This window comes from Carassius auratus, unplaced genomic scaffold, assembly GCF_003368295.1.
Source record: "Carassius auratus strain Wakin unplaced genomic scaffold, ASM336829v1 scaf_tig00016844, whole genome shotgun sequence".
In the NCBI taxonomy this organism is placed as follows: domain Eukaryota; kingdom Metazoa; phylum Chordata; class Actinopteri; order Cypriniformes; family Cyprinidae; genus Carassius; species Carassius auratus.
Genome location: NW_020524709.1, coordinates 105 through 12,564, shown reverse-complemented (window position 1 = coordinate 12,564; position 12,460 = coordinate 105). Strand labels below are relative to the sequence as shown.

Here is a 12,460-nt window from a genome sequence, read left to right as displayed (position 1 = left end):
ATTTAAATCCGAATGACACATTTTTGCACATTGTTTGAAACAGAACTGCAATGCATCAATGAATCAATCTCCGTTGCTGGTTAATAAATGCAGTGCAGATGATTAAAATCAAACAAATAGATACTCGACGGATCAATTAGACATCTCTGCTTCTTTTTCTCCATGCATTTCTAGGTCAGAAATGAGTGGCACAGGAATGTTTGAACTGGTCAAAGCTGGTCAAATGTTGGATCACCCTCGAACCACCAATGAAAAGAGCGTTCACATACAAACACACACACATCATACCAAAAGAAGAAGAGCATGGGGGGAGGGGGGGAGAGAGAGAAAGGGAGAGAGAGAGAGAGAAATGCTACAGATGCAGGAGGTGGTGCTTGGACACATTTTAGAGGCGTAAAGGCCTGCCTCATTTGGTGCAGATCAGATCATTTACAAAAAGCCACATCCAGCACTCAAAGCAAGAGTAAGTCGCCACTGGCCGCTGCCAGCATCCTCACCCCGCCACAGGCGTAACAGAAGTCTGGCTGTTGCATCAACAAAACATAGCTGGACATGAATCCCGGCAGTCTGCGTGGCCTGCTGGACATCAGCAACGCAACCTGGGCTCTGTCGGAGCGCTCTGTGCTGCAGCCCATGTGGGATTACCTGCAGCAGAACCACGAGAGCACCTTGCGCTCGCCGCTGTTTCCCGTCATCATCTCGGTGTCCATGTACCTGGTGCTAGTGTTCTTCTACACTGTGTTGGACCTGCTCGCACCTACCTGGCCGTCCATCCGACGCTACCAGATCCACCAGGACCGCACCGTCACCTGGTCCAACATCGGCTCCACTTTGGCGCTCACCACATACAACCATCTGCTCTACATCTTCCCTGCAGCCATAGCCCAGTGGCTCTGGCGTCCGCCTGTGCCGCTGCCCCGCGAGGCACCCACGCTCACTGCCTTCCTGCTGGGAATCGTGGGCTGCACAGTGGTGTTCGACTTCCAGTACTACTTGTGGCATCTGCTGCATCACCGCGTTGGCTGGCTCTACCGCACCTTCCACGCACTCCACCACCAGTATCGCCAAACCTTCAGCCTGGTTACGCAATACCTGTCTGCCTGGGAGCTCTTCAGTGTGGGCTTCTGGACCACCGTGGATCCTTTGCTCCTCCAGTGTCACTGTCTAACCACCTGGGCGTTCATGCTGTTCAACATCTGGGTTTCTACTGAGGACCACTGCGGGTACGACTTCCCTTGGGCAATGCATCGTCTGGTTCCCTTTGGCCTTTGGGGTGGAGCGCTGCGGCATGACGCTCACCATCAGCAGCCGGGCACCAACTTTGCACCTTTCTTCGCCCACTGGGACTGGCTGGGGGGAACCGCAACTATGCCAGCTCCTGTGAAGACAAAAACACCGAAAGAAAGGGACGAAAAGGAAGCCTGAGGCTCTGCTTTCCCTTTCACGCTCTCACACTCATCTCTCTCTTTTCGCTCCATCTGTCCCACCCTGTCTCGCACATTCTCCATTGCTATTCATCTTCTCCCCGAACTGCAGATCAAGTATCTTACTAACAAACCAGTACAGAAGCAAGCAGCACATTTGCAACGAAAGCATCCTGGTCCTTGAATGTATAAAGTGTCTTTTCTTTCAAATCTATCTATTTTTCTAAATAATAAAATTTTTTAATGGCCAACTTGTGAGTTTTGTGGCATATCTCAGGTTTGTAGCTTTGGCCTAATGTCTTTCCAAAAGATTATGTATATTCAAAATGGCTTGTATTCCAGTGCTTGTTATTGTATTTTGACACTTTTCACTAAACTTGGGTCAATAAAATACTGTGTTGTTTGTTAAGTTTACTTTCAGCTGTGTTGATATGCATTTGAGGATGCTTTGCAACCTTTGGGAAATAAAAGGACTGGCTGTTATAATCGTTAGAGAATCGTTATATGAAGTAACTGTGCGGCATGTTGGCTAACACAATTGGCTCACTGTGATTGCTAGAAAGATCTCAGACTTCTTACACCATCACTGCTGCTGTTTGTGTTTGCTAATATAAATTCAAAATGTTCAAAATACAGACTACATGAGTTATTTTGATCATGATAATTGAGTTGACATAGTTAAGGTAAAGTTTAAAAGGCACATATCACCCAAAAAAATGAGTTTTGAGCATATTATTGTCTTTAGTTCATGAAACACAAAATGAGATGTTTGCCAGAATGTCTTAGCTGCTCTTCAAGCAAAAGTGGATGGAAATTTAGCTATAAAACCAGTCAAAAAACACTACATCCTAAGCTTTCTCAAGCCATAAGATATATTTGTGTGAAAAACAGACCACAATTTAAGCCACCAGAGCTCTGAAATCATATTCACAAGTGTGTCTTTTGAAAAAATTATGCATCATGCCTGGTTGTACATCACTGAGTCTTAATGCTATTGGTTCTTGAACATCACATGGCAGTAAAAAAGTGACTGTAATTGACATTGTAGAACTGCATACTGCTTAAAGCAGTAGTTAATGCAAAATGTAAATCATGTCATAATTTACCCAATGTTATTATAACTCTTCGTTCAGTGAATCAGAAAATTATATCTTTAAGCTGCTCATCCAGTTAGAATAGACAGTGTTTTATACTGCAAAGGTGTACAAAAAAGACAAAAGCTCCAGAAAATGTGAGTTTTAATCCATGGGATAGATTTGTTTGAGAAACTGACATTTTATGGATAAAAAAATAAAATAAAATAGCATGCCGGTTCTCATGTCACATGACCGATCACAAGGTGGCAAGTTGCAACTGTAAATGACATTTCAGGACTTCATTAGGCTTAAAGAGACAGCACACCCCAAAATTTGTCATAATTTTTATGTCATTATTTTCCTTCTTCCCTCTTCTCTCAAAATACAATATGAGATGTTCGTCAGAGCTGCTCTTATACTGTAAGTACATGGTGATTTATATTGCCAAACTTAAAAAAAAAGGCAAAAAAATAAAATAATAAAACACCCTAAATTGGTCAACTGCCTAGACCTGGAAAACCTAGAAGACCTAGAAAACCCATAATGTAGATTTGTGTCCAAAACAGAGCTTTGAAATCTCTTTTGCAATTATGGTAATTATAAAAAGGCTGTTTTTGACATATCATGCAAGGTCACATAACTAATCATGATATGATATGACATTTAAGAATTGCATAAGGCTTAAAGGTATATATATTTTATATAAAAAAAAATATATATATATATATTTATTTATTTATTTATTTTTTAAGAATACAAGGTGACTTTAAAAGCACAGACAAAAGACTGTTAAAAATATTTTCTTTTTGTTTGCATGTTTGGAATGACATTAGGGCAAATAAAAGAATTACAAATTTTGTGTTAGCTATCTCTTCAAATATTGCCCGGTTTCTCACACTAAGCTCTCAAACAGCTTCAGAAGACTTGTAATATAGAGTTTGAGTTGTATGGACCACTCTTATGGACTGAAATGACAAAGGGGGAGCATAAATTATTACATTTTAGAACTACTGAAAGAACAATATATGTTCACACTTTTAGGATATGGATGTCCAACCGGCCTGAACATACACCTCAGCATGCACTGTTTGTTTTCAGCCATCGCTCGGTTCTATGCCACACTTTGTTATTCGACAGTTTTACATAAGAGAAGCCCGCAGAGAATCTGGGCTGAGATCAGTCTACAGCCAAAGCAGAGAGGCAATGCTAATTAATCATCTTCTCTTTCAGCCTCCTACTGATCCCTCTGGCACATGGAGAATAGCTCTCCATGCTTTAAAAGAGAGACAGAGAGAGGAGAGAGAAAGAGAAATTCAGATAAAGTTGGCTTATGACACAATTTCAGATATGATTCTGGAGTGTTCACAGTAAGATACCAGCATGCAATGCCACAGAAGGTGGAAGACCTTTAGCATAGGGGGCGGTGGTGCTATCTGCAACCTTTGGCTCACTCGGAGGAGGCCGAACAAACAAACTTGAAAATAAGGGCTTCGTGGCATTTGTTCGTGTGAGGCTGAGCGCTACCTGGCTCTCGTCCAGCAGCTCAGTATCTCTGAAGACCTCAGGCTGAGCTCTCTAAACAGTGAGTTGTTATCTGCAGCTCAGCACAGGAAACACTGGAACATTTCCCATCAGGCACTGCTGTGGACGCCTCCCCCTCTGGCACTGCAACAGAGGGGTCCTTGAGGAATGTGGAAACTGGGAGAAAATGTGGACTGTGTTTTAAGCAAGTAGTTATACAGGAGAGATAAGATGCTGAGACAAATCAATCTGTGAACATCGGAGTGCTCATGATAGAAATGATTACACATTTACATTGAACACTAGGATAAATCAGTCACCCAAATTGACGAGAACTAAACTCACTTACACATATATCATAGAATAATCAGCAGAATTCTCCTAAAAGCCTACTACCATGCTACTTGTATTATTTCTGGATTATATGACATGTGTAATGTGCACAGTATGCATGTTTTATGTATGCAACATTGATGACCTATTATATTTGCAATATACAGCAGTGCACATTATACCGTATCCCACAATGCAGTGTATTAGACTTGACCTTCCAGTTACATCGTGTAGTGGAATATTAGTCCTCATCTCATGTCAAAATTCACCAAGACATTATTTTTACCACGAAAATAAATATTATTATAAATTGCAAAATATCTGTATTTATTTCCAATATGATAACTGCAAAACTTGTGTACAAAATTAATTGTGCAAAAGAGCTACATTTTGAAACCTTTTTAGTTCAATATTGCATACTATTTTACATATTATTTAAAAAAAAATGTATTCAAAACAGCCAATACATTAAAAAAGTGCTGCACTTACCAGTTCTGTACAGTAGATGTCGCTGTGTTCAATACACTTGCATCAACGCGACGAATTCACCGATAGACAAATGTCTTCATAGTAAAAGATACAATTAAGAAACAAGCCTCGTCATTTCTATTTTTAACTTCAATAAATGTAAATATTCCACATTATATAAATGTTATAAGGCCATCTACATTTTATTTTACACAAAAAGAGCAAATTAACATAGGATTATTTTTTTTATTTAATGTTAAAGTAAATGAATGAATGAATATAAAACGACAAAGTCAAAAATCTATAAAACTATTTATGCTAGGAGTTTGTTTTGTAAAAATAAATAAAAAAATAATAAAAACATATACATTTTGGACATATGGTACGTGTGTGTGTGTGTGTAATGTGAATGCTTTGACTAGGACATGACCGCCACCAACAAACGTGCTTCAGCATGCTCTGCTGAACAGGTTTGACCAGTCATTGTGTTTCAGCTGAACACAGACACAAAGAGTTTCACAGACTGGCCCTATTTTAAAAAACATCGGCCAACACACATCCGTCAAAGACTCCAGACCCCAACAGACACAGCAGTGAATAATAAATGATTGTGTCTTGAGAAGTGATCCTGAATCTTAAACTGCAGGTGGCGGCGCATGTGCACATGAGTTTGAACATCGAAAGAGAGTCGACGAAACGGAGTTGTATTGTATGGTTTTTGTATGGCACAAAACCACAAACATTTATCTGCTCAGCAAACAATTCAAAATGTCTGTCAACTGTCTGTCACAGTGTCACATTTCTACTCTGCTTCACGTATCGTATCCCTGATGTTTGTTCATGCTTGGAAAAAAATGTAAGCTGAATAACAGGTTGTAAAACACAAGGAAAGACGAAAGGGGGAGGAAAGAGAAAAAGAATGAGAGCAGGGGGAGGGTGATGATAGAAAGAGGAATAACGTCTTCCTCTCTGTGCTGTCAGCAAGATGCAAGAGGAACTTCATTTGCTTTAAACACTTCTGGTCTGTCATAAACAGCAAAGGCCAAAGTTCACAAACTTTTACAGCCTTTAAACAGCTATTGTTTGGTTCTAGCTTTAAAATATCTGTACTGGAAAAGTTAAAAGTGGTATTTGCTAAGGCAAGTACAATTATTATTCACATTTCAGTTTAGAGATTTGAATAAACATCTTAGTATCAAACGTTCATCATGCACCCTTTATGCCACAGACTTTAATTATACATCAAATTACATTGCTTTTTAAGGAAACATTTGCTCTTCCGAATAACAGCAGATGATAAAATGGGCTAAAATAATCCTGTATGTTTGCAGAAAGAGTGACATACTGTAATTATCTACATTCAACCTACACCATATCATGCTACAAAAACCCACTTTTCAAAATGCATCCTCTTATCACACGTTTAATAATTATTCCAATGATGAGAAACTGCAACCTAAATGCCATGAACAAGACCAGTGTGGTATCCATAGCAACATCAAAAGACAAACACATCTAGAAATGGTCAGGAAGCTGTGAAGTCAAGGATTGAGTATCTGTGTGTGTGAAATTGGATCATCGGAGAGTGAGACAGTGTGAGAAGAAGAGGGAGGGAGAGACAGGGAGCTTGTGGACCTTATTTGAGACTGTGGTTGGTTGTAGCCCAGCCCAAGGAGGCATAAAGGTCTTTCTAATTGCTTAGGGTTAGGGTTAGGAGTTAGTTTCTGTTCCTGCCTTGCCCAGCCTGGAGGCTACATATCTGATCCTGTGTTGCCAAATCTAGGTTTTCCCATGGAACTGGGCTACTTTAACACTGTTGCTGCAGTTGTTTTTCATGTCCGCAGGTTAAAGCAACTTGAAAACCCATGATATTTACCCCTGTAATGCAAATTTTACAGGGGAACCCCACCAAAAACATGTATTTTACCCCATTGAAACACAATTTAGCTAGTTTTGAGTAGCAATTGGGTGGGTTTGGCAACCCTGATTTGACCCAACACAAAATCGTCATCTGAGACATGGAAATGTTAATGAGCAAGATGAATGGCCACTTTCAGATATTGATGATATTTGAGGGGCTGGGAGCCTGTTTCCACCTCTGGCTAAAAATAAAAGGGTGAAGGTTGAACAAAGAAATACAATAACATTGCAAGATATTGCAAGTCACATCTAGGAAAAAAAAAAAGTCACTGCAAGATATAAACTACTATTGAACAGTCAGAATTTATAATAAAGACATTAATATTTGTACTCAGCAAGGACACATAAAACTGATCAAAAGTGAGAATAAAGGCATTAATAATTCTGATCCTTTGAGCTTTCTATTCATCAAAGAATCCTGAAAAAACAATATCACTTTCCCACCAAATATTAGGTTTTCAATAACGATAATAAGGAAATGTTTCTTGAGCAGCAAATCAGCATTTCTGAAAGATCATGTGACACAGAAGACTGGATTAATGATGATGAAAATTCTTAACTGCATCACTGGAATAAATTACATTTTAAAATATATATTATTAAATATACTATATAATCAGTTTGAAATTTTACAAATATTTTCCAATATTAGTGTTTTTATTGTATTTTTGATCCAATAAATGCATCCTGGGTGAGCATAAAGAAACACCTTTCAAAAATAGTTGTAAAAAATCTGACCAAAATCAAACTTTTAATGTTTTTTTTTTCTAAGGCGGAAACGTTTTTAATAAGAAGCAGCAAATTCAAGTTATTATTAGTAGCTGACATATTGCTCGTAATATTCTGTACATAATACGTGCTGCAGAAACTAATAATTCAACTCGTGGATGGTTGAGCAGAAGTATGCCATACTTTTTTAAGAAATCTGACCTATAGATTTCACCTGGTGGAAGAATTTTTTTTTTTTTTACTTTTAAATAAATTCTATTTGATGTTCTATAAACTTCCAAAAAAAAAAAAAAAAAAAAAAATCTGGTAGTCAAACCTGAAGAGACAAAGAATCAAAGGTTTTAGACTAGTTAAACTGGTTTAGATGGTTTCTGTAGACCGATGATGATGTAAGTGGTATGCTAAATATTTGCTTAACTAGGGAGTGGATAACAGATCAGTGGAGTTCAGTGTGAATTCACTAGAGCTGCAGTTTCACTGATAAAATCAGCGAGTATATTTCAATATGAAACATACTAGTGATCAAAATAGGAAAGACATTAAAAGTGCACTATTTAATAAAACATAAGCAGAAAGAAATTTGTGCAAATCACTGTGTAAACAGTTTTGCATTTACACTTAATTTACATTTAGCAGATTTTTTAAAATCCAAAATAAATTAATCATACACAAATTCACTCAGCTCATGGTCCATTTTCCCCCCACTAAACTTACTAAAAGTGATCAACCCTATACATAATGTACTGTACTCCAGAAGTGATCCGAAGAACTCAATTATTCATAGCACACTAACAATTCAACAGTAAAACAACATTTCAAAGTAAATAAAACATTTATTTACATGGCACTGTGCCTTTAGGGGTAAAGTGGGCTGTGTGTGTTAACAGGTGCATTTCCTTGTAAGAAGTACAAGGGACATTTGATAAACCGAAAGATTGTGTTACAATAAACAAGGTGTGAATGAAGATTCGGAAGCACACTGACCGGGAATTCTAGAATGCCATAATGATGATGAGATAATGACGTTTTGTTTCCGGTGATACAGTTGAATTTACAAAATGAATCTGCATGAATGTAGAAAAATATCATTGAAACGTGCATCACAGTCAGGAATGGTGACCTAATTATGGATATAATACAGTGAGGTATGAAGACAATGGCATTGTGACTAACTGGCAAAAAAACCTTGCCAATCTGGTTTGATACAAATATAAAAAAAATTAAAATATTAAAAACAGAACCAATTCTGGCTAAAAGACAAAGTTTAAACATACTTAAATTACATAGAACTTCTACATTTTTGAATTCACATCTTTTCACAAGGGCCATCTGAACAATAGCACATTGTAACAACAGCACAAACTGGCTGGATTGCTTCTCTTCAAGTTTTACGTGACTTCATTATCTTCATGACCCTGAGCTTTAAGCCGACCGCTACAGAAACAGACTGAATCTTCAAACTCTTTGTGGCTCCTTAAGTTTTGGGTTCACGAAGGTCTCTCAGCTGAATCAAAATATCTTCATAAACATCAATTTAAATAGCATCTAATAGTGAACCGAGTGCATAGATATGAAGTCAAACCTTCTGTATAATCCGCAGTGCTACTGATAAATACATAAACTCGTTTCCATAATAGTCCATGTCCATCTGCTCTCAGCAGGTGCTGCTATCAGTGTTGCCTGTGCTGGAAGTATACGTGCTGGTCCTTTTAGAGTACTTCAACGAGCTGAACGAGACCCTCATCCTCTCCACCGTACGGCTGCTACGGCACAGTAGCGTGTTCTTGACTTGCTCCCTGAAATCATCCGAGACGTAATAGTAGATGAAAGGGTCCAAGCAGCTGTTGAGACTGGTCAGACACAGTGTGAGGATGTAGAAACTGTAGCCGTTATTGGCCCAGCCGTTTCGCAAGAGGGCGTAATGCACGACCAACATCACGTTACTTGGGATGAAGCAGACCAAGAACGTTATGAGCACTGTGATGATGAGAATAATGGCTCGCTGGCGGCTTTTTCCAGCGCTGCCATCGACTGTGGATTTCCCAAGCTTGCGAAGCAGAAGAACGTAAGCGGCGATGATGAGCAACATTGGGATAAAGAACACAAGACCCGCCATCACCATAAAATAATAATAAGGCAGCTGAACATCCAGGAACGCATTGCCAGAAACAAAGTTCTCCTTGGTTATAAGATTGACGTCGTGGCAGGTGGTAATGTTGAGGTCCGAGAGTTCAACGGTTTGCTGGTACAGGTACAAAGGTGTAGTACTGACTCCAATGAAGATCCAAATACACACAGATACGATGATTGCAAATGTGTTGTTTTTCCTTTGCTGGGAGAGCGGGTGAGCGCAGACCCAGTACCGCTGGATGCTCAGACAAGCGATGAAGAGGATGGAGCAGTACATGTTGCCGTAGAAGAAACCCACCAAAACTTTGCACATTCCTTCTCCGAAAGTCCAGTTATTTCCTTTCAAATGGTAAGCGATCTTGAGAGGCATCCAGATAACAAACATAACGTCAGCCAGCGCAAGGTTGCCCATGTAAATGGCTGCAGGGTGAACAGTCTTTGACCGGAACAGCAGGACCCATATAGCCATCGCGTTGGTTGGCAACCCCACCACAAAAACAATGATGTAAATGATTGGCAGGAAGATGGTTGTGAGACCGCTCTTTAGTGTATCTGTAACGATCTGATCAATGAAGGCTTTGCCTGAATCTTCATCCACTACGACTATTAAACCTCGTCCTTTCCCTCCAACTGAAACAAAACACATAGATTCACATTTAAAATGAGTGAATTACGAACAAAGGTAGAAAAACAAGTAGGCCTAAGCTAAAAGTATGTAAGAAAACTCACCTGGCTCCACCGGTGCAAAAAGCACACACAAGTAAAAGAACAAGACCAAATATCTCGCCGAGGCAGCCATAATGCGTGTTTCTCAAACTTCTCTGATGTTTTGAAAGTTTTATGAGAGTCCGGCTCTTGGAGCGTCGAATGTGCTCTAGCTGGTCCTCTCCCTGAATTCTCTCTCTCGGTTTACTGGCGGGTCGCAAGTAACTTCTCTTCCCGAAATGTTTTTGGTCGACCTTCAAGAAGGAAGGACACACCTAACTGAGAGCTATAAGCACGCAGTGTCCTCTTACCTGCGTGACGTCACACTCGCGCACTCCAGTTCGATCCTGCTGCGTGCGAGTTTCGAGCGACCGAAATCAAGCGCGTGATGAGTCGAGTGGGAGGACTGAGACCGAGACTGTGCTGTCATACTGAAACCCTTAACATTACAGTTTTAACAACAATGCTATTAATAGAGTATTTACGTGCCATTTTTTAAAAATGTATAATGTTAAGACTTAACTCTTCATGTTCTTACAATAAAAACGTAAACTTTTACGGCACAATTAGACTTGTTGCCTTGGCAACTAAAATATGTTAAACTCTGTCAAAAGTGACAGAACACCTGAAATGTAACTTGTAAAATCAATGTAAAAAGAAAAATTAATGTAATAGGACTATATTTTTGTTCAGTAATGTTTTTCTTCTTTATTTTGTGTTATGAGAGAATTTCTTGATATTAATTAATATTTATGAAATAATTATGATCATTTTTCCCCCCATTGAAAAAACAATCATAATACTTTCATTTATGGCAGTATTTCATGTTAAAACACAGATGATGCTTTTAAAATCCAGGTTTGGAAGGAAGATCAGTGCCATCTGTTGGGAGTAAAAAAAAAAAAAACTTTTAACAACCATAATTTTCCTTTTTTTTTTTTTTTGTCACATAACGACTGCTATGTAGAATCCGATTAAAATTTTACAAATTTCCGGTCTAAAATAAGGGTTAAGTATCCTAGAATGAAACTGAAACTGTAATAAAATAAAGATATTTGGAAATATTAAAACAAACTAAAATTAAATCTAATCAAAATATGAATGAATACCATAAAAGTAGGCTATATAGATAATACTAAATCAACACTAACAACAACTCGGAACATGTAGATTGAAATCTAAAAATGTAAATAATTAAAAAAAGAATACACAACCTTTTTGACAAGGTTGCCAAAACGGTCTTTATTTTGTCAACACCATTAATCGAAGTAATGCAGTACTACACTTTTTTGGTGCTTTCACTGTTTTCCTTACCCATGTAACTTGTGATTTGAATGATTTGTAAATGAAGTTGTGTGTGTGTGTTTGTCTCTCAAAACAACTACAAATAGATTTTATGATTTGACTAGTTAAACAAAAAGATGCACTGTGGACTTTGGTCACATTCTACCCGCTGTCTGTTTCATTGAGAAAACAAGGCCATATATACACAAAGCAAATCAATAGGCAGACATGGAAAGACAAATTTATTGATCAATAAATGTAGGCATTCTTATAAAAAAATGACAAATACAAAACACCCACAGATAAAACAACATAAAAAGCCTATAAATGTGCTTTGAAACCAAGTGGGGCACAGGTGTGCAAAAAAGAAATCAGCATTTATAAGATTATGCATAAACATTAGACAATAAATATAGTGCGTTAAAGTGAATGAGGTTATGTTTGTTGGTTATATATATATTCACACATCTGAAACTGGTCACCACTGGAGTGATTTTCACATAACATTTCACATTCTTTATAGATACTTGTAGATGCTTTTATGTAAACAGGGATAAATGCAAAATGGTTTCTGTAACAGGTGCTCAAAATATATAACAGCTCCAGTTATTCAGTCAACTTCGCCGAACTGGATTAAAGGTCATTTGAGAGTTAATTCTGAGAAGTACTACTAAACCAACCTGTACCCAGTGACGTAATGGCAACACAATAATAACAACACTTCAACATTTTCCATAGTGACTATATCATTAAACAGGAGGCCAGTGTGAAGTTCCAAGAAGTGAGAACCCTTGATTTGCTTCTGAGGTCTTAGATCTTCGATTATAAGAGAAAAAAAAAGATTTGTACTCAATAACATGATAAATGTTG

At 38.2% G+C, this 12,460-nt stretch overlaps 2 protein-coding genes across 2 annotated transcripts; one reads left to right on the top strand and one right to left on the bottom strand.

Annotated features, from left to right (window-relative positions):
- Nucleotides 1-359: 359 nt before the first annotated feature.
- On the top strand, nt 360-1,833 carry LOC113075320 (cholesterol 25-hydroxylase-like protein 2). Its single transcript, XM_026248017.1, has one exon. It carries the CDS (start codon nt 553-555, stop codon nt 1,423-1,425), a length of 873 nt encoding a protein of 290 aa, XP_026103802.1. The 5' UTR covers nt 360-552; the 3' UTR covers nt 1,426-1,833.
- Nucleotides 1,834-8,284: 6,451 nt separating this feature from the next.
- Nucleotides 8,285-10,694, bottom strand: LOC113075319 (proteinase-activated receptor 2-like). Its single transcript, XM_026248016.1, has 2 exons — nt 10,331-10,694; nt 8,285-10,231 (listed from the first exon to the last, which is right to left on the bottom strand). Exons 1-2 carry the CDS (start codon nt 10,398-10,400, stop codon nt 9,126-9,128), a joined length of 1,176 nt encoding a protein of 391 aa, XP_026103801.1. The 5' UTR covers nt 10,401-10,694; the 3' UTR covers nt 8,285-9,125.
- Nucleotides 10,695-12,460: the final 1,766 nt, after the last annotated feature.